The 23,272-nt window shown below is 40.7% G+C and overlaps 1 protein-coding gene and 1 long non-coding RNA gene across 2 annotated transcripts in view; one reads left to right on the top strand and one right to left on the bottom strand.

The window, feature by feature from the left end:
• The window catches only part of mdga1 (MAM domain containing glycosylphosphatidylinositol anchor 1), a 170,128-nt gene extending 167,966 nt beyond the window's left edge, over positions 1-2,162 (bottom strand). The window contains exons 1-2 of the mRNA XM_088992820.1: positions 1,764-2,162; positions 386-475 (exon numbers count right to left, since the gene is read on the bottom strand). Of these exons, the coding sequence (XP_088848946.1) occupies positions 386-452 (67 nt within the window). The 5' untranslated portion in view covers positions 453-475; positions 1,764-2,162. The remainder of the gene's footprint in view (positions 1-385; positions 476-1,763) is intronic.
• Positions 1-23,272, top strand: part of LOC148900824 (uncharacterized) — a 239,313-nt gene that overhangs the window by 127,033 nt on the left and 89,008 nt on the right. The gene's annotated exons all lie outside the window — the stretch shown is intronic.

Raw genomic sequence — 23,272 nt, 5'->3', positions numbered from 1 at the left:
TTTACACCCATTCTTAGTTGACTGTTATTTTGGCAAGAAGACAAAGTGATTTGACTGTTATCTATGCACAATGACACCAAGACGCCTCTCTTTCCGGTGGCACTGACAAGTTCAGTGATGCAAGTATTTACCTTTGAGTGATGGATTCTGATGGATTTTAAGAAAGATTTTTGCCGGAGAAACATGATGTTTTTCTTATTTGCGTAAACTGGTCAGTTTTTCAAATTTCTATACCGATCTGAGCTGTACCAAAGCGTCTGGAATTTCCTGTTGTTCTCGTCCAAAGCAATAGTTTTCCACAGCCTTAATTAAACCGCTAGACAGAAAATGAGTCCAAATAAACTTGTTGACATACTCAATAATTTGCAAGATGTATCATTCTTACCGTAAACACCTTGGCAGCGGATAAGGGGATAGATGCTAGAAAACAACAACATCCACAAAAAGTCCATCTTCAGCTGCTCTCCGTCATAACCTAAATAAAGGAAAAGAAGGGACATCCTGTCACTTTTAAAAAGCTCAGAGATATCTTCCCCCCTGCCCTTACACTCACACACACAAATAAAAGAACTACTACAGTAAGCCTTTTTGGCCAATTGTTTTTTTTTTTTTTTTTTTTCATTCTAAACCTTTAAGCCGTGAAAGTAATATTCCCGAACAAGCTCCCACTACACGACCTACAACATTTCATTCAATTTAAAGGGCGGGTAATTCAATCACAAATGGTGGATTATAGGAAGCTTACAAGCAAGGCATGTTAACATATCAGAGACTCACGAACATGCATTGTATTTGGGAACACTTTCGCGTGACTGTCCTCTCGTCATTGTGAAGTAGGTCCAGGTCAGTAATAATGGGGGATGCGTGTACGGAATGCACACACAAAGACATTTAGCATAATCAAAAGAGAATAAAAACATGAACAAAGGAAATAAGACGTGCACAATTTAATTATTTTTGAGTTGAAACTGTCAGACATGTCGCAATGTTAACATTGAGCTGTTTCTAATATTTTGAGTCGATAAAACATTGACAAAATATTAAAGATGCAATTTACTCAGCAAGGCAGTTCCCCAATGAGCAAAATAATAGTGAAATGACAATGACTACTACGACAAAATATACCGTACTGCTCTATAATTCATCAGAAAATTATTTATTAATTACACGTTTGCTCAACTATCTATGTCAGTGGTGTATAGTGACTAGCATGGCAATGAAATCCTCTTCCACTAGATCACATTCCTGAAACAGCAGTTTTTGCTTTTTCTTCATTTGTTTCTATCATGGAAAATGTTTGCCTTGACTTAAAATTGAAGGAACTACTTTGACAAAGGCATTTTCGCGCATCCAGATCTTGAATCGTTAAGTGTGCAGGTGTCCCTAATTATGTGATCAGAAGTTTGCCTGTGACTTCGCAGGTTCTCACGATTGGAAATCTCCCCCCAAAAACTGGAGGGTATAAATAGTTTTCTTCATCAAGTAGGACTTAGATGATTTAATGCACGATGATCAAAGTAAATTTTAGTTCGTGTAAAATATGCATGGAAGTTTCAAAATAGCGCTTCACGACATGACGCCAGTTTATGATTGAAAACGTCATGTGGTTGTCTCCACCCTTACCCCTCCCAAATAAATTTTAAATGCATGCAAAAGTGCGTAAAGATTCAACCGGCACATACATCGTTCAAGGGGGAGATTGGATGAATAAGTGTGTCCATTCGTCAATGAGTTCACTGGTGGTCATGTGCTCGTCCGTCTACCTGATCTCGGTGCGGTCTTGTGGGTCAGCCAGCTCCCCGGCGCAACGCACACTCGCAGGCTCAGCCTCCAAAATTCCTCCGCTGCCGCTTCTGCACGACGAAGAAAAGTTAGAAATCCTCCCGGTAGTCACTCGGATGACTTGAAAGAAATCCCTTCAGTCGTTTTGACACTTTCATGCCAGCTCCAATCCAGACTGCGAAAAATTCAAACCCAAAACCCCCAAAACAATAAAACCACTTCTCCTCACACAGTCCTCCAATTGTTGTGCGCATGGACGGTGTAACTCTTACAGGGCTTGTGTGTGGCTGTGGGTGTTGGGGTGGAGAGGCGTAGACCTCCGCTCTGGTGAGGAGACTCAATCAGAGCCGTGTCTGTGGACTCCAAGTGATGCTGGCCAAGTGCGAGATGTGCGCAGACTGAGAAGGAGCGCGCCCGTCTGTGTGTGGAGAGAGAGAGAGAGAGAGAGAGAGAGAGAGAGAGAGAGAGAGAGAGAGAGAGAGAGAGAGAGAGAGAGAGAGAGAGAGAGAGAGAGAGAGAGAGAGAGAGAGAGAGAGAGAGGGAGAAAGTGAGAGAAATAGAGAAAGATAGAGATAGAAAGAGAGTGATAGAGAAAGAGAGCGACAGAGGGAGAGAGACAGGGAGTGAGAGAGAGAGATCGAGGGAGGGAAAGAGAAAGATAGATAGATAGATAGATAGATAGATAGATAGATAGATAGATAGATAGATAGATAGATAGATAGATAGATAGATAGATAAAGAGAGAAAGAGAGAAAGAGAGAAAGAGAGAGAGACAGAGAGCGAGAGAGAGAGAGAGAGAGAGAGAGAGAGAGAGAGAGAGAGAGAGAGAGAGAGAGAGAGAGAGAGAGAGAGAGAGAGAGAGAGAGAGAGAGAGAGAGAGAGAGAGAGAGAGAGAGAGAGAGGTGGGGCGGGGGGTAACTGAGGATCGTGAGGAGTCGAGGAACAGGTTGTTCTCAATGGGTCGCCATGGACTCTTATGCACTATTTTGGAGGAGTTCAACACCAATTAAAAACTATGAAACTTTTTCTTTTTTCCCCCATTTCTAGTGTAGGACAAATGTGAGGATGAGGGAGGGGGTAACTAATAACCCCATGCCTGTTGAGCAATTATATAATGTTAACAGGCAGACACATTGTTGACGTCCTCTCCCCTCGCTCGTTTCCGCTTGGTGTACTTCCGTATAGGTCCACAAGAGGGACCACTTTCAGCTCAATTCAACGGACACCTGATTAGAATATCTGCCGCACATACAAGAGCTGGATAAAATGTCTGAGGGACTGATATGTCTTACACTATCTTTATTTAAAGGAGTCCAAGATGGCGCCCGAGTAGGCAGCCATCAGCAAGTGCTCTCATGAGCCTTGCTTTTTTTGTTGTTTTTGTCTTTGTAAGCACTCGGTCGTACAGGAGTGGTGCATCGATGAAAAGGTTTCTTCAGCCGTCATCTGTACTTCTTTGAAGGTGTCGTTTCGCTTCTTATCCAAGAAACTTCGTCAGCAAACTAAAGTCTTCTTGGTATATACACCCATATACCCATACCCATATATATATATATATATATATATATATATATATATATATATATATATATATATATATATATATATATATATATATATATATATATATATCCCTACTGTCTAGACAAGGCGGTGCCGGACTCTGCTATGATAGGTCCCCGCTCTCAGGTTGGGGGGAAGCAGAGGACTACTCCCTGCCACTCCACTGATTCTTTTTTTTTTTGAGATACTGATTTTATTTTTTTGAGATACACACTTTTCGCCTTACACGCTCTGTCTGGGAACCAATTAAGTTCATAAGTTGATGTCTCACTGTACTACATTTCCTTAAAAACATAATACATTTCATGATATAATTTTAGCTTATTTTCTTTGAAGTTATTTTCAGTTTTCTCCAATAGTTTGACACTGCTGAGATTTATTTCATTTATATTGTCAAACTAAAAAAGCAACACCAACAAGAAAACACTTTACATGTTTAAAACTCTTGTTTGTTAAGTTCCTTGAATGTACTTAATATAATTATTCAATGGGGAAAAGCTTTGAAGCTGACTTCCTGTTACATATTCATTTTTTGCTTGGAGAGGGTTTGCTTTATCATCTGCAGCCATCTCCAGAAGATAGGACACTTTCGGATAGATAGTTGGAGTCTATTTTAGAACATTATGTTCATCTTTTAATATTAAGTATGAGTAACTGTGGTAATGTAAACATGGAAATTGGACTTATTCATCATCAACATTGACACATAAACAATTTCCTGTTGTGAGTCAATTTGCTCTTAATCCAAACACACACAAACACACCAACCATTACCATTACCACTGCCTGACCACTTCATTATGTTCACCTGCACCAGTTCCATTTCGATATGATGATGTGCGTTTTTTTAAGTGCACTAGCAATTTAAAAATATGCGCCTACTTGTGCTTGCTTGCACTGTATCACAGTGAGATGTGTTCCTAATATTTTTATCCATGTATGTCATTTTCTACAAACTACAGCAGTAATTACGGAACATAGATAAATGTGGATCCGTTGACCAGTCAGTGCACACTGAAAGCATGTGCATTAAAAAATGCATTTGTGGTGACATTAGCACAATTTGAATTATCATCCCGCATCCCCTCAAAGCATAAATGAGTCTCAATTCAATGTCGACATTATTCAGATAAAAATGCATTGTAATTTAATGCAGTGGTTGAAATATGCTCTCAAGAAATGACATTGGATGCTAATGCAGGCTATCGCATTGAGCGAAGATTCTTGGAGACATCTGAGATGAGGAAACCGGAGATGGGGGAGTGCAGTTATTGATAAGCGGTCACTGAGACGTATAATATTTATTCGGTTCTCTGCAAACACGCTCGCTGCTGGCATAGTTGAGCTTGAACATGTTTTATAAGTTTCTCACAGTTGGCTTTAATTCTGTTCTTTGAATGCTGTAACAACGTTGAACTAAATTATCATTCATTTCATTTTTAGACCACTGTATTTCATATTGGATTGGATTTCTCACACTGGAGAAATTTACATTTCATAGCAGCATTGTTAGGAAAGGAAGAGGAAAGGAAAGGAAGAAGTAGAGAAGCAAAATACAAGCACTGCTGTCAAGGTAGCCACTCCGCGCCACCATCTTGAAGTCTAAATGACAACAAAAAAACTAAACAACGCAAAAGACACAGACAGTCAGATTAAGCATTTTCTGCACCCTCTTTGTTGTATGAAGAAGTTCAAGTGGAAAGAGGAGAGGATCAAAGCGTCCTTTTTACCAGTGGATCAGGGAGGTCATGGTGAAATGTGCACGTCTGCTACAAGCTAAATGTTGAAAACAAACACAAAGCTGTATCATCAATTGACAAAAAGAGATTGTCTCTCATCTCCTGTTCCCCGTAAATCCGCTTCAATTCTAAGCTGCGACAGTTCCATATACAGTATTTGCATATTCTTCAATACATAGAGTTGAACCCCGGTTTTCGCATGCCATAGTGGTGATGTATTATTAATGTACTTTTGTCAAAAATGTGTCCCAGTTTTTGTAGACACGCTTGTTTTTTATAATAATAATACATTCCATTTATCAGCGCCTTTCAAAACTCTCGAGGTCACTTTACAGTCACAGGATCAGTTTTTCTGTGGGTGAGCAGCGGCAGCCACACGCGCCAGCATTCACTCAACTGGGAATAACTCAAATAGATCAAGTTATCTAGCTAGCTAATAGACAACTAATAGCTAGCTAGCTATCTAGTTAGACAGCTAATAAATAGCAAATGGATAGTAAATACATAGCTCGCTAGGTAGCAAGCAACAGTGACCCCATTCAACCGGGAATAACTCAAATAGCTCAAGTACTAGCTAGCTAATAGATGACTAATAGATAGCTAGCTGGCTAGCTTGGACTACAACTGGACGACTCAGGCAGCTATTTCCTGGAATCGATTTGGCATATCGTGACATACTCTTGTTAGCCCCTCCAAAGGATTCACTTTTCAGATAACAACCTTGCCTCACTCCAGTTACCTCAAAATCATGTGTTTTGTTCATATTTTGAAAGGTTCTGCAATGAATTTATTGGACATTTTTGTCCAATAAATGAAAATACATTTTTCCAGTTTTTGTTTTACCTACATATTGTATTAAATAAAGTCAGCAGGAGCAAAATCTCAAAAAACACAGTCATTAGAACAGAAAGGTCCAAAGTAGCAAACAAAACCATGACAAGACGAGCAAACCTGACGGGGTGAAACAAACCATGACCCGACACTGAATGGTCGTGCTTGGAGTCCTTTCAACCGCCACTGGTTAAAATGCCCAACACCTGTGCAGCTGCAGGCAGAGTCCAACAGTGCCACCCGTTGGTCGCGAACCGAAACGTGATAGGAGATAGTAGTGCACAGTTTATAAGAGATCCTGCATTCATTACATTAACCACATTAAAAAGTCCAAACCTGACACGTTCACAAATAACACAGTCCATCACTGTTGAGGTTGTTGGTGGACCAACTAAGACACAATGCAGCAAACACTCAACATGATGGGATTTTATTTAGAGCAACCATTAGAGTGCTGCACACTGTAATGTGATATGAGGAGCTTAGTTAACGCTTTTTCTCTGGCACCAAGATCTGTAATTGATGTTCCATCAGCGCAATTCAATAAGAGCTCCGAGTGCTGTATATCAGGGCCGAGAGCTTCCCACACACCAATAGCTAAATGGATGGAAAAGATACACTTGAGACCTTCAATAACTTCATTGTACGCGGACATGTGTGACACATCTATAAAAATATGGCACTATTAAATAGTGATGAAAGGCATCGGTACGTGCTACAATACGTCTCGAGTGTGAATACCAAGACTGTACAATATAAATATAATAAATTCCGCCAAGATGCTGATGCAGACCTCCTTCCTTTGCTCTCGCCTGTTTGTAAGCTAGCAGTGCCCCCCCCCCCCCCCCCCCCCCCCAAAAAAAAAAATTCCAGGTTGAAACGAGCCAGCATGCAATGATGTTGTCCCGTGCAATGTAGAAATAACAATTTCATCGTTTGTGTGTATTTTTAAGATAAACCAATCAGAGGGATAATCAGGGATATTATTATTATTATTATTATTATTATTAATATTATCCCCTGCACATTATATATATATATATATATATATATATATATATATATATATATATATATATATATATATATATATATATATATATATATATATATATATATATATATACAGAATGCACACAAAAAAAATCGCTCATTCTCTGACAGATGAGGTGCAAAAATGTGTCCACCCCAGTGCCAGGGTTATTGTCATTTTCGGATTATTGAGTTTTGGATTAGATTGGATTTACCTTCATTAGTCTTGCAGTGGACAAATTTACATTTCACAGCAGCAAAGTTATAAAAGGAAGATGAATGTTACGTGAATGTTTTAGGACTACGTAAACACTCAATGCAACATATGAAACCTTAGACTCTCTTCTTTCATCAGAAAAAAAAGAGTTAATTCCCAAATTTTATGGGTCTGGAGTTATAAGAGTTTGAAATGAGGGTAGCTGTCCATAATACAATGCAATACATACACATTGGTTTATATATCGCCCGCAAGAAAAAAACTAAACCCGAATAAATTTTGGGATGGCACTACACGTCATATTTACATTAAACTCGGGAATGGCAGTGAATGAGTTAATGAATAACTAGTTTTCACATTTAAAGTCAAAAACTGTTATTGGGGTTTAAGTACGACAATTTGAAAATTTGGTTCGGACTTTAGCAAGTATCATGGAATTTTACAGGTTCGATTTGCTTTCGCTGGCCAACTAAAATGATGCTGTGGCCCAGATTTGGCCCCCGGGCCTTGACTTTGACACCTGTGCTCTACGGAATAAAGACATGAGACTGTTAGAAACTAATGAATACAATGCATTCATGTTTTAGGTCAGTGCTTCTGATTGTGTTGGGGCCAGGAGGCTTTGAAGCCACTGACTACGCCCCTACTGACAAATCTAAAAGGAGAAAAGTCACAAGAAGCCATAGTGGGCAAACGCATGCAACATATTTGCTTTGGCTCCGTCACGATTTGGAAACGCTTTATTAATAATAATATCAAATTTCATTTATAAGCGCCTCTGTTAGTGAGCCGGTATTAAGTTCATATATATATACAGTAAAGTCTCGTTATATCGATATCGGTTATATCAGAATCAGAATCAGAATCAGAATACCTTTATTCGTCCCGCAATGGGGAAATTTGCAGTCCACAGCAGTAATTGAAGAGGGATAGGGTTGGGGTGGGAGTGAAAGGATAGAAAACAAGATATTCTATGCATAACAAAATAAAAATGTCAACTGTATACTGTGCAAATGTAGATGTGCAAAAACCGTTCTATAAACAAGACTGTACATAGTGCAGAATCAAGAAATGCATTTAGATATGCAACAACCCATATTTACAAGTGTCCAGTTTTTTTGTTTTTTTTTCACATGTGATCATTGGGAATTGTGAAGCCTGACAGCAGTCGGTAGGAACGAGCGGCGGTACCTCTCCTTCTTGCAGCGCGGGTGTAATAGTCTCTGGCTAAAGGAGCTACCCAGAGCTGTCAGGATGGGCAGGAGGGGGTGGGAGGGGCTGTCCGTCATAGATTTTAGTTTAGCTAGCGTCCGTCTGTTGCCCACCTCCTCCAGAGAGTCCAGCGAGCAGCCCACGACAGAACTGGCCCGCTTGACAAAGCGCTCCAGTCTTTTTCTGTCCCGGGTGGTGATGCTGCCTGACCAGCAGACAATGCCATAGTGGATGGCTGATGCCACCACAGAGTCATAGAAAGTCTTTAGGAGTGACCCCTGAACTCCAAAAGACCTCAGTTTCCTGAGGAGGAAGAGGCGACTCTGTCCCTTTTTGATTAGGGCATCCGTGTTTGTTGTCCAGTCCAATTTATTGTTGAGAGTAACACCCAGGTACTTGTAGGAGGTCACCCTCTCAATGTCCGAACCCTGGATGTTCAATGGTGCAGGTGACGATTGTTTCCTGCAGAAATCCACCACCAGCTCCTTGGTTTTGCCGGTGTTGAACTGGAGGTGATTCTGCTGGCACCAGTCCACAAATTCCTTTGTCAGTCCCCTGTACTCCCTATCGTCTCCCTCTGTAATGAGGCCGACAATAGCTGAGTCGTCAGAGAACTTCTGAAGGTGGCAGGTTGGGGTGTTGTAGTTGAAGTCCGAGGTGTAGAGGGTGAAGAGGAATGGAGCCAGGACTGTTCCCTGCGGCGCTCCGGTGCTGCAGAGAAGCCTGTCCGACTCACAGTTCTTTACCCTCACGTACTGTGGCCTGTTTGTGAGGTAGTCTGTAATCCAGGATGTGAGGTGATGGTCGACTCCGGCATGCTGCAGCTTGTCCCCCAGTAGACTTGGCTGGATGGTGTTGAAGGCACTGGAGAAATCGAAGAATGTGATCCTCACCGTGCTCCCAGCATTCTCCAGGTGCAGCAACGCCGTATGGAGGAGGTAGATGATGGCATCCTCCACACCGATGCTGGGCTGGTAGGCAAACTGTATATCGATAGTACTGCTTATTACGATACTATTTCTATGAACGCAAGGCGAAAATTTACATGCCACAGGATCGGATATATTGATAGTCCGGTTATATCGATATTTTTTCTGACTCCCGAGAATATCGATATAACAAGACTTTACTGTATGTGCAAGACAGACCAACATGAGCGGAAAAAAAAGGCTGTCACTGTCCATTGACATAGCTGGTCGATGTCAACCGCTCCTCTCCGCTCACCACACACACACACACACACACACACACACACACACACACACACACACACACACACACACACACACACACACACACACACACACACACACACACACACACAAACACATTCCTGTTTCAATGGTTTTGTGAGGTCCGGATAACTGCAGATAAGGAGTGACGACCACCATTGCTGATAAGTTTAGAGAAGAACTAGTGTTACATTTGAACACTAAATGTCACCCCATTTCCCACTTCAACTTCTTTTAAAAACAAAGCAATAAAAAGTGGACTTGAAATAAATAACAGCAGGAGTGAGTTTTCTGAACGGCTACATTCAAAGTCCTCACCCCTGTAGTGAATTTGGTTAAAATATCGTTTTACTTTTTGTGGTATGAACTTTTTCCTCTCATTAACCACGCACACACACACACACACATAAACACACACAGTGAGTAAAAAGTGTGTGTCTCCAAGTGAAATGAAAATACACACCAAAAATCATTTTGGGTGAATTTGTGAGGACCTTTCTGAAACTTTAATGGATGCACATATAGCCCCTATAGATGCCTTTAGAATAAAAAAAAACTTGTGAGGAACGGCTAAAAGGTCCTCACTTGTCAAAAATGTCTTCACTACATATGGTATAAAATGTTAGTGGTCCCCACAAGACTAGTCGTACAAAACACACACACACACACACACACATCCAGAAGGAGCCATTTTTCACTGGGTAATTGGCGGCAAGGCACACGCCTTTGGGATTCGATATTTCATAACCTCCTCCCTTCTGATATCGGATCGTGTGTAGAAATGGGCTGAGACGGTGGGGAGGGGGCGGACATGGAAGTCAGGGGGGTGCGTCATGGGCTGCATCATTAGAGCGGAGGAGTAATGGCCGTTATTGATCTCCCCGCTTTCGAGCTCTTCTCTCTCACCCTCCCAATTTAATGTTTAAAACAACACTGATCCTCATTACCTCAACAGCTGCTGACACCCTGATCATCGCGAAGGGAACAAGGAGAGGAAAATGTGCGGAAGAACAGATCGGGAGTGTAAAGCATCACAAGAGAGTCAGTTACGTTTGGTTGTCTTAGTGACTTCCTCTGTGAAGTAAAAGTCATTACTTTCAACAACATAGGGGTGAATGTGAAAAGTTTTTCAAATGAAGTCAAACACACGTTTGATCATATTATCCTCTCTCTTTTTTTAAACTCTGGTTAACAATCAGTATTATAAAAAATAAGCGGGTAAGCCTCTTTCCATCTTTGTACTGTCCTTCACATTTGAGTGCTTATGAAAATTGTGAACGTTTGCCAGTTTGGATTACTTTGCACAAAAAATATTGCTCTTTGTGATGCGTATGTCTGGATGTATAATGAGGCGAGTACTTTATATACAGTGAGACCTCGGCTTACAAATGCTTTAGCTTACGAACTTTTCGCCTTACGAACATTAAATTCGCGATACTATAATATTGGCATACGAACTAGTTTTCAGGAAACACACGGAACGCCACAATGGCTGGCGGACTAGTTTTCGGTGGAAGAACACCAAACCACACGGTCCAACAGCGCCACTGTGCCTGGCGGATTAGTTTTGCACACCCACTTTCTTTCAGTGCACTCAGTGCAGAAGTGGTATTTCAATGAGTGGATACTTTTGCTTTTTTTGGGACCGATAAAGACCCCACCACAGGCTAGTGTTAAGCCGAAGAGGACACAAAAGAAAATTACGATCGAGCAGAAGAAGGAGATCATCGAAAAACACAAACGAGGTGTGCGTTTGTGTGACTTAGCATCCCTGTACCAGTATGCTAAATTGATGTCATGATCTGGTTGGTGACCAATGGGGGGCGCTGTCGGCCCGCCTGAACAGGTGCTGGTCGTCCCGATCAGATTGGCGACCAACGGGTAGCGACGTCAGCCCTGCCTGCAGCCTCGCAGGTGCTGGTCGTTTTAATCACTGACACTTAAAAGGACACCCGGCACGCCCATCTGGTGTCGGTTCATTGTTTGCTGCATGTTTGTTGCATGCTTTGTCTGAAATTGCATCCATTGTATACTGTGCATGTGTTTGTTTAACCTTGGCGGACTTTTACACTTGGTTTTCTTTTGATACTTTTTTTCGTTCAGATCATTTTAATGTTTTACATTTTGTTCCTGCTGACCTTTATTTTAATACAATTTGTCAAACAACCTCCTGCTCCCTCCTGCCTGCTTTTTGGGATCCGCACCCACCATCACCACCTTGCAAACCGTGACAGTTGACCATTGCTACGTGTGGCTAAGGGTGTTTCTGTGTTGTCTAAGCAACGGTCTCAGGAAATAGAAGGGGTTGAAAAATGTCTGTTGATTTGAATTAATGAAAAGCAGCTAGCAGGGGACAGTATTTATGGAAGGTGACTCTCTTTCCAAACAGTAAGTCCCTCCCTCATCCTCCCACTCCATTCCATCAAGCCATCAACGACCATCACAAGGGTAAATAAAATGACCTTATTATACAGTATAGTTTATGTCTTTAATTACAATACAATAGTTACTTCCGGGTAGAGTGAATGCTGGCGCCAATAGCTGCCGCTGCTCACCCGCACAAAAAAAAATCCTGTGACTGTAAAGTGACCTTGACAGTTTTGAAAGGCACTTAGAAATTAAATGTATTATTATTATTATTAATAGCACATTTATTCTACATAAAATAAGGTATATTTTGATTCGTTTTAAGGCTTATTTAGTAGAAAATTATCTTTTATGGATACCTAGAAACGGATTATTCTCATTTTTAATGGTTTCTTATGGGGAATAAATATTTGGCAGACAAACTTTTCGCCTTACACACACTTCCTGGGGAACAATTAAGTTCGTAAGATGAAGTATCACTGTATTTCTATTTACACATCCACAAGTTATTTCCTCCTACATTTTGCTGTTTATCTGTATCTTTTTGGAATTGAGAGAAGAATTGAACTTTTGATATTGTCCATCCATCCATCCGCCCATCCGCCCGCCCGCCCGCCCATCCATCCATCCGTGATCTGATCCACACGCTGGAGCCAACCCCAGCTGTCTTCGGGGAGCGGGCCAAAACGGTTGCTTGCCGAGACCTGGTCAAACATGAGGACAGGTTAGAATATTAGATTCATCTACCGTTTTTTGGGAATATGAGAGGGAGCCAGACTACCCAGAGAAAACCCACACGGGACTGGGAAGAACGCAGATTGCTTTCACCAAAAGTATTTAAAAAAAATCACAGCCACACACGTGTCTCCCGTTGTTTTGAGTCAACAAACATGTTGACAAATCCTTCATTGTTTTGACTAAAAATTGTACAACGGAGCGAAAAAAATGGAAGCTATCCATTATCATGCACCACATAAAGCTCGTTGACACAATGATCACAGCTTAGATACTACAAAGGCCTTTACTACAAGAAAGTCACTTCTCTTTTTGCCTTTGGCCGCCGATGCCCTCTCCCGCTGCTTTTTGCTTCCATAACAACACATTCAACATTCTCTTTCAGTAACAAGCCTATTTTTGAACCATAAGAGGGAGGGGTGAGAAGGCGAGAGAAGGGTGAGAATGCGCGAGAAGGGAGTCAATTGCAAAGATTGGCTCCCGAGGGGACGATCCTTGTTGGGGTGGCATATCCAGGGTCAGCTCGTTGTATACCGAGAGCTTAACAAGTAGACCACTAGAAAGCCAGGCGAGTGATTACTCTGATTAGATATGCATTCTTCCATGCAATGCACAAATGCGCACGTGAGAGCATGCCATGAAACCAGTATCACCAAGCACTGACGATCCAGTGATAAAACCCTCTGAAAGCAAGCGTCCACAGAGCTGCGATGCCCACAGGAAATCATCAGTGGAGGAGAAATGTCAGCCTTCGTCTATTGACCCCGAAGATAGAAAAACATACGCTTTTTCAACTTAGTCACGGCCCCGAAGAAGCTATTATACCCCCCCCCCCCCCCCACACACACACACACAGTAAGAGGCTTGGTGGCTCTGACATCAAAAGCTGTGAGTGAATGATTTGCCACAAAGAGTGTCTCGAGGTCTCTGCGTTTCTCATCTCTTGGAAGTGTCGTCAGTATGTGCGCATGTGTGTGCATGTGTCTTGTTACGAACAGACACACGCTTTCCTCAAAAAGCCTCGATTGATGGAGTTATGTCAACGGCACCCTTGAAAGACTCACTTACTACAATGGTCCAAGGTGGACTACAACCGCATCATAATGAGGTGTTCCTAATACTGTGTTGACTTGAAATATGAGTTTAATTTGTTCAATAATCACACATATATCTAAAAGCATTCCGGGGATGGGGGGGGGGGGTCACAATCTCCAACTGAGCCTTTGTTGAACTCCTGGGGCGAATGGCTGAGGTCGCTAGCTACAGTAGTAGCCATTAACCGCGCACACCATTTACTGATGACAATAACCACTGCGCGCTAGCACATCCACAATTAGCTGGCTAAATAAGTGGATTGAACCAATGCGGAGCATTTCATTACAGAATATTTCCCACCTCTTAGAACCCCCGGGGTGAATATCCAAGATTATTAGCTACAGTATTAGCCATTAGCCGCTTACGCTATTGACTGATGACAACAACCACTGCATGCTAGCACACCCACCATTAGCTGGCTAAATAAGTGTTTCTGGCCAATGTGAAGCCTATCATTACGGAATATTTCCCACCTCATAGAACTTCCGGGGCAAATGGCCAAGATCGCTAGCTACTGTATTAGCCATTAGCCGCGCATGCCATTAACTGATGACAACAACCACTGCGCGCTAGCAAGTCCACCAATTAGCTGGCTAAATAAGTGGTTCTAGTAAATGTGGAGAACATCGTTACGGAATATTTCCCACCTCTCACAAGTTCCGGCGCAAACGGCTAAGATCGCTAGCTGTAGTCTTAGCCTTGGACACAATTAACTGATGACAACAACCACTGGGTGCTAGCATGTCCATCATTGGGTGGCTAAATAGGTAGATCTGACAAATGTGGAGCATGTCCTTATTGGATATTTCCCACCTCTTGGTTTTGCTAGGAAATAAAATGGGCAAAAAGGCATTTTAGACGTCATATTTCCGCCATTTAGCACAAGTACCTAATGACCTAAATTTGGTGGGTTCAGTTGGTGAAAAGAAAACATTTTGATGAAATTTAATACGTTGGTGATTTTGAGTAAGCAGCATACAAAACAGAAGCAAAATATGCACAATTGCAATGTACCAATAAGTTTTGGACCTGTTGGGGCTCTTGAACAACATTTACACTCAACATTATCTATTGCATTGTATTGTATTATTTTTTTAAAATGCACTGCTTATAACAGAATGGAACCTCTAAATTCAAACACCCAGAGAGTTTAACAAGTTCAACCTTAAGGTTCTGGGAAAATACGTTAACAAAAGGAAGGAAAGAAAAGAAAAGAAAAAGGGCAAAGAAAGAGATGCTGTTGCTTTTCAGAACATCCAATTAGCCAAAATAACTCAGAAGCCAGCATTTTATTTACTTTGTATTCAGATGTAGATTTCTTTTTCACAACAAACTTTTTTAAAGCTACCAGTGTATGTAGGCAGCAAAAAAATGAAAGTAAATGACTGTAAAGCTTTGTTTTTCCAAGATGTCATGCAAGTTTCCAGTCATTTGATCAAACTGCTTTGGACAAAGACGTCGGGGCATGTAACACATGGGAAACAAAAGATTAAACACAATAAAAAGGGATAATGTTTCCCTTGGGGTATTTTACTAATTGTGTGGCCCTTGTTTGCTTTAGTCTATTAGCGCGGTAATTCAGGTGATGGTTTTACTCTTTTTTTAGAGATGACGGATGAAAAATCAATGTATTCCAATTATACAGTGGTAGAAATTGTGTGCTTACCATATTTGTCAAGAAATTCAATAGAGAGCACCCAAACAAAGAGGACAGTTGGTTGAATAGAAGAAGCAGGAGGTTTCAATGTGACTGCAAGTCAGGGAATTGTAGCTAGCATGCGTGCAGTAATTGAGTGCTAAAAGTCCTGATGAGACTTTTCATTGAATCAACTATGAGAGGCTGGTGACAATTGCCACAGCATCTCTTCATTTCCAATAGCAATCACAGCGCCACATTTCCAGGACCAATTAAGACCGAGTGAACAGGAGATGAATCCAGTGGGAAGCCGAGTCGCTTTGAATGAGTTGTTGTCCTCCTTAATAGACTCTTTATTTATTTCTTACCTAAAAAGACATCGGGGGGTGGGAAGGGGACCGCGCAGCCCCAAAGCTAATTCAATGCAAAGTGCTTGATATTTTTAGAGTTTTCCACCACATGCAGTGTCCTGATGAAACATCGCTTTCTTTTGATGAATTTGATATTATACCAATTTGGCTTCACGGAGATACGTTTGGGAAGTGTGTTTTGTTGAAGAATCTGATTGATGTTCAATTTATTTTACAAACAGGAAATATCATGCAAAGATATACCTGATGTCGCAGGGGACAGCATGCAGAAGAGGAAAATCTGTTTTGATATAGTAAAGATGCGAGTAGAATTAAAACAAATTGAGTGCATTTCAGCTTGTGGTTCCTCCTCCACAGTGAATAAGTTGGCTATCGACGGACTCTGGCTCCTCCTTGCCTCCCAAAAAAGGCCAAGCACTTTAAAAAACTGAAGGATGCCATTTGGGGAAACGGTTTGAGAATATATCGGATGTTTAACTCATTCGCTGCCATTCCCGAATGTATTCGGAAATTGAAAAGTGTGAGGTGGAGCACCATTCTCGAATTTGTTCGGGTTTTCTTGCGGGGGGTGCCGATAAAGCGCTAGTCAAACCTCTGGTAATGTGTTTTCACTTCCTTGAGGGGGCAGCATTTACCTTTTGTCCATGTTACAGCTTTGTTAAAGCTTCAGCTGTGGTTAAAGCGCTATATAAATCAATGTGTATTGTATTGTATTTTGTACAGCCGCCCTCATTTCAAGCTCATATAACTCCAGACCCATACAATTTAGGAATTAACTCTTTTTACTGATGAAATAAGACAGTCTAAGGGTTCTAACGCTGTATTGAATGATTATTTAGTCATTAAACTCAATATTCTGTGGACACATTTTTGCACATCGACTGATTCACTGTGGCGACCCCTTGAATGGAAAAGCCGAAAGCAAAAGAAGAAGTCTGGCAGTGAATGAGTTAAGCTGCTTGCATAGAAAGTCGTCGCACTAAGAAACATGCTAAGAAGCGCTCCTCAGAATCAGAATAAGAAAGCCTTTAATAGTCCCACAATGGGGAAATTTGCAGTCCACAGCAGCAATTTGAGAGGGGAAAAAATAAAAACTGTATATAGTGCAAGGAGGTGCGGGGGTGAAAAGATTTTTAAAAAACTACATAGTGCAAGTATAAGAAAATCATATTGATATATATAGCTGTATTGCATCAACATAAGGTGGCTGTGCTATTTACAGTACAAGATTCCAGCTTTTTTTCCATTCACATGTGATTATTAGGAAGCCTGATGCTGTCGGTCATCTTCCATTGAGATCAATTGAATATTTTAGCTGGATTGAGCCTAATTTTCAAATCGCAGTTCCATAAAGAAATACTTTACTTGGACCATATTTCATAAATTGTCTCTGGAATAAGTAAGGAAATCTCTTTTCCACAATTTCTGGACATGAATTTGATTGGCGCCTGGGTGAAAGCCAACCTCCACGGAGTCGGTCCAAAAGACATTAGCTCTTCACTCTACCTTCCTACTCAATCATGTCTGTACACCAACAGCATGGGCGTCGGCAAATTGTTAGCCACCTCAACAGGGATTCGAAAGTAGACACTATGTAGGGGTGCAGGGCTGAATTTATCTTTCTGCCTCTTGCAGATAGTATGTTGGTGCCAGGTGTCATAGGGGAAATCGTATCATTGCCCGTGTAATGGAATCCTCACGCGTGGTGGGCGGGCCGCTGCAATTGTGTTGTCAGGACTTCCTGACAGATGAATATTACTTTTCCTTCAATCCGATCCTTCCCATCCGTATTCCTAATCAACTTAATTAGCTTGATCGCTGTGGAGCTTCCTTCACAATATTGCCCAAGTAATGATGAAATCAGATAATAATATCTCAGAGAGGTAAATTGTGTGGTTGTAAGTTATAATAACAAAAAAAATACAATTATTGCAATTACACATTTTAATGACCGATGACAATGACATGATCCAGAAACAGTTTCATGTAGACAAGCGTTTCTCCAAGTCATTTATATAATACGAAGAATGTATTTGAAAATGAGCAAAAGTCTTATGAGAAAGCAATTACAAGCTAAATTATACTTTTGATTCTATTGACAAGCACATCCATGTATCCATTTTTTAATCTACTCACCCTCACGAGGGTTGCGGGCATGCAGTATTTTGCACTTTCCCAGATTTTTTTTTTCTCCAGAAACTAAGTAACTCACTCTTTTTCTTGGAAAATATATTATGAATGTTGACCTGCATTTTTAGTATGAGTACCATATTTTATGGTGTATAAGGCGCACCCCCAATGAATGGTGCATTCCCAACTTTTTCCATATATAAGGCGCACCAGACATAAGGCACACCTTCAATGAATCAAAAAGGTTTTCCAAATATAATATATAAATATATAAAAGTTTTCCAAATATAGGCACACCATATTATAAGGCATTACAGTAGAGAATGGGGTTACTATTTTTAAACTTTTTCCATACATACGGTGGACCGGACTATAAGGTACACCTTCAATGAATTTTTCCAAATATAATATATCAATATATACAAGTTTCCAAATATAAGGCACACCACATTATAAGGCATAGGTTACGCACGACTTCTTCTACAAGGGGAAATGGAGTCTGTGGCTATTCAATATGACTTCACATATAAGGCGCACCTGCGTATAAGGCGCAGTGTCATCTTTTGAAGAAAATCAAGGCTTTTGGGTGCGCCTTATACACCGGAAAATACCTTACATACATACATACATACATACATACATACATACATACATACATACATACATACATACATACATACATACATACATACATACATACATACAGATTAAAGATTAATAAGGGAAGTTACTGTTCCCTTACAGGCAGATGTCTGCATAAAATTTGTGACTGGACACAAATACAATTTGTAGACCGTAATTTTCAGAACTAAATGTTGAATTGAACATATATGAATTGAACTGTATAGTGCCACTTAGCAGTTTTTTTGACGACGATACTAGTGCAGCGTGTTCTACCGGAAACAAATTCCTTGTGTGTTCTACACACTTGGCAATAAAGATGATTCTGATTCTGATTCTGATAAAATGTGTGTGTGTGTGTGTGTGTGTGTGTGTGTGTGTGTGTGTGTGTGTGTGTGTGTGTGTGTGTGTGTGTGTGTGTGTGTGTGTGTGCGCGTGTGTGTGTATGTAAATGAAAAGTCAACGTTTAAATAGTGTGTTTTTGACAAGGAAAAAGCTCATGGTTCAATAATGTGCATCCGGAAGGGCGCGAGTCTCAGACTGAATTCACAGTTGAATCCGTCAGCAGATCTTCATCAGAGCCTTTTCTATCTGTTCACTGCTTTATCTCGCCCTATTCAAGTGAGTCATCCAGAAGAAGAAGCAAGATATGCCATATCCTTCTTTCTTAAAGGTCAGCTGGAGAAAAATGTGTTCGGTTGACAGTAATGGCTTGCCGTGCTGGGATTGGATCTTTCAGAGTGAGCGCTAATTTTCTATTGTCACCAGTACCAGCAAAGAGTATTTAAGGAACACTGATCCCAAGCTCACATATCATCAGGAATGAGGATGCATGCTCATAACACCCTAAGAGACATTTTTTTCGTTGGATTTCATCAAATATCTTTTGTTGCCTTGACATTAGCACTTTCCCAAAATCAATCATCTCCACATTGTCAACCTTTCCTAAGATGTGGTGTATGCGTGCATACATTTCCCTAATGAAAGTGTGCGAAATACAACCTAAGGCTAAGTGGCTGAATATATCGGATGACATTACACACACAAGTAGTCAAATGTCCACTCTATACTCTATCAGTGATTAGTACAAAGAAAACATGATGAAAAAACTGACTGACACATACTGACCAACATTATTAGAAGGGTTTGATAAAAAATAGCTTCTTTGACTCCCCTTTCAAACTATCTATTTTTTTTCGCTAAGATTTTAACCTCATTGTCGTCAAATGAGTGGTTGCTAGCTTTTAGGTGCACATGTAGGCCCATTTGTATTATCCTTGCGATGTTGATAAAATCGTTTTTTAAGAATTTGTTTAGTCTCCCCAATGTATTGCTCTTTACAATTTTCTTTTTTACAATGTATTAAATAAACTACATTACTTTGTTTTTCATTTGGCAGCCTATCTTTTGGATGCACTAATCTTTGTCTTAAAGTGTTTATCGGTTTGACATAAGTAGGAATTTTGTGTTACGAAATGACCGTCTGTAGTTTTTCAGAAACCCCTGCAATGTAAGGTATGTTAGTCCTCTCCTTTTAGTATCTTCAGGATTTTTGGTTTCATTCCCTATTCTTTTCTTTTGACATTTGATAAAAGACCACTGAGGGTAACCACAGTTTGTGAGTGCTCTCCTGACATGGTTTGAGTCCTTTTCTCTACGTTCGACGCTTGTTGGTATTAGTTTAGCCCTATGCTGGAGGGTGATTTGGGTGATTTGGTTGAAAACAACACATTCTTCTGTTGGACACTTAAAAAAACATGTTTGTGTGATGAGGAAAGGAGAGAGTCTAACCTTGGTTTTGTTTAAATACTCATAATGTACAATATTCTGTGAGCCTTGATAGCTCTAAATTGGCTACACACAGTGTGTTTTTCTTTTTGACTGGCATTGAAAAAGTTAAACATTGTGCCCATTTCCTAATGTTCCTTTTTGTGGGACCATCAATCACTATGTCATCGTATTACATAGTGGCCGGCTTTCCTGGACTTCACGTTTGACATCTCAACATCATCTTCTACATCACGTTTTCTCCCTTGTGCCTTCAAACAAAACAGCAATGTCAGTTATGGATGTTGTCATCCAACGTGAGTGATTTGTCTCGGGCACAAATAACAGTGATGAACAAAATAGGGAGTATAGTCACTGCCAGTAGATGCAAAGAAGCCTGAGGAGAATTAGGACTACAGTATTTCATCCCCATTCCAAAAAAAACATGAATGGCAGGTTAATGGAACACTGTAAGTTGTCTCTAGGTGTGACTGTGATTGTGAATAGTACTTTTATTTCTGCATGCCCTGTATTTTCGCTGTCAACTGGTTTGAGGTGTACATTGCCTTTGTCCTCAGTCATAGGCCCCACAACACCCATAACCTTGGTGAAGATTAACAGTTTAGAAAACGAGAGGATCCATATAAAAGTGTCAATCAAAACACAACCTGATTATTCGATGAAAAGGTTTCTTCAGCCGTCATCTGTATTTCTTTGAAGGTGTCGGATGTTTCACTTCTTATCCAAGAAACTTAGTCAGCAAACTAAAATCTTCTGCTGGTAGTTTCGGCCCTATATATATATATATATATATATATATATCCCTACTGTCCAGACGTGGCGGTGCCAGACTCTGCTGTGATTGGTCCCTGCTCTCAGGTAGGGGGGGAGCAGAGGACCACCCCCTGCAGCTACACTGATTATTTCTATTGTCCTGACTGATTACTCCTATTGTCATGCCTGAGTATGGGGTCTACGACTGGCCTGATTTCCCCATTTTCTCTGGTATCACCTCATCAGCATAACTAAGCCTATGTTGCCTTAGAAGTCTGTTGTATGAACGACCCAAATTGAACCTCACCCCACCAAGGCGATTTAGTGAACGATTTTGCCGTTTTATGAAAATACCTTATTTTACTCCCCTTTCAAACCATTTTTCTTTTGCTAAGATTTTAAAATCATTGCCGTCAAATGAGTGGTTGCTACCTGATTCTTGTTTTAAATCGCATGGTACCGAATGAGGTCCCCAGTGACAGTGTGAAAGTAGTGTCTGATTTAATATAAATCAGTGGTTCTGAACCTGTGGGGAATTCCCCATAGAGCCTGTGGGGTCATGCAAGGTCAGACATCAGAGCATACGTTCATTTTTATAACTACAACTTTATATTGAATTGAGCATGATGTTAGCTAACCAGCTTCATAAGTATATGCCAACTTCCAGCAGTTTGAACCCTTTTTGGGTTTTCTGGTTGCACTGATCCTGGATCTGATCCAACTCCAGCTTTGGAAGTTGCCTTTTGATCAGGTCGACATTTCCTGTTCCGGCACCCTCACGACATGAATTAATGCATCTGGCCCCGCCAAGGCTCATTGCTGCTGTCAGAAGACTCTTTAGTTTAAATTCTCCATTAGTAAACACGGGCGCGAGCGCATATAAACATATTGTTAAGTAGATGAGAGGCCCCTTTATAGCCGCTCCCTTTGTGAGCTGTAAACACATACTGACATCACAATAATGAATTGGCCAGGATGCAGCCATAAGACACATGAGAGAAAAACATATCCAAAAAGTCTAAATGCTGTTCTACGCAGAGTACAAAATAAAGCAATCTAGCAACGCTTTGAAACAGACCTGTGATTACCGATCACATTACCGAGTGATGCACAATTGTTCGGTGCAACAGCTAATCAACGGTACCACAGGAAATTTGTTGGTCAGAACATGATTACTGTATTTTCCGGTGTATAAGGGGCCCTCAAAAGCCTTGATTTTCTTTAAAAGATGACCCTGCGCCTTATATGTGAAGTAATATCGAGCCACGAAATGTCTCACAAATACAGCCAGGAGTCACTGACTCCATTTACCCTAATAGAAGTAGTGTATCCCTCTACTTTTGCGCCTTATAATGTGGGGTGACTTATATTTGGAAAACTTTTATATGTTTATATATTATATCTGGACAACATTTTTCATTAAAATAAAATACGGTAATTACTAAAAAAAAAAATGTATTTGTGAATGTGAATCAATCTACTGTATACCAGTGTCTGAAACTCATGACAAAAGTCAGCAGACACCAGGGCAGACAACTCTGAAAAGTTACGTGCCCGGCCAGAAAGTTGCCTGCCTGGCCAGTAAGTTGCCTGCCCCATTTTTCACAACTTGAAACACAATAAGACGACCAATCGCAGAAAAAAAAACTGTTGCGAAGTATAAAGGATTTTTTTTAATGAAGGAAGTACCTATCACAAATGCTCCCTTGCTTAATTTATCGTAAATATTCCTTGCTGAAGATTTTGCTTCAGTGTCATTTCTCGTCATGGTGCACAATGCAATGTTTGCATTGTCTACTAAAGGCCACGTGGACTCCTCTTCCTAAGCGCCTTTCAAAACTCTCAAGTACACTTTACAGTCACGGTATAATGTACGTTTACGTTGTAGCGTCATAAATATTGTTAGCTTCTTTTGAAGCTTTCTTCTGGGGCTGAGGCTCTGTCAATGTACTTTGGAAAATGATGTTCAAATGCACGACCTAATAATGCTCGGAAAAATCCGAAGCACGAAATAGGCTTCTGATTGGTTGCCGTGCCGAGTATGCAAATTGCCAAATGAACATTCGTTTGGCAATTTGCATACTTGGCATGGCAGCCAACCAGAAAGCCTGCTTTGTGCTTTGGATTTACCGTGACTGTAAAGTGTACTTGAGAGTTTTGAAAAAGTG

The sequence above is a fragment of the Hippocampus bargibanti genome, linkage group LG03 (genome assembly GCF_051943395.1).
Source record: "Hippocampus bargibanti isolate YZ-2025 linkage group LG03, ASM5194339v1, whole genome shotgun sequence".
NCBI lineage: Eukaryota > Metazoa > Chordata > Actinopteri > Syngnathiformes > Syngnathidae > Hippocampus > Hippocampus bargibanti.
This window is presented reverse-complemented; position numbering and strand designations above follow the sequence as displayed.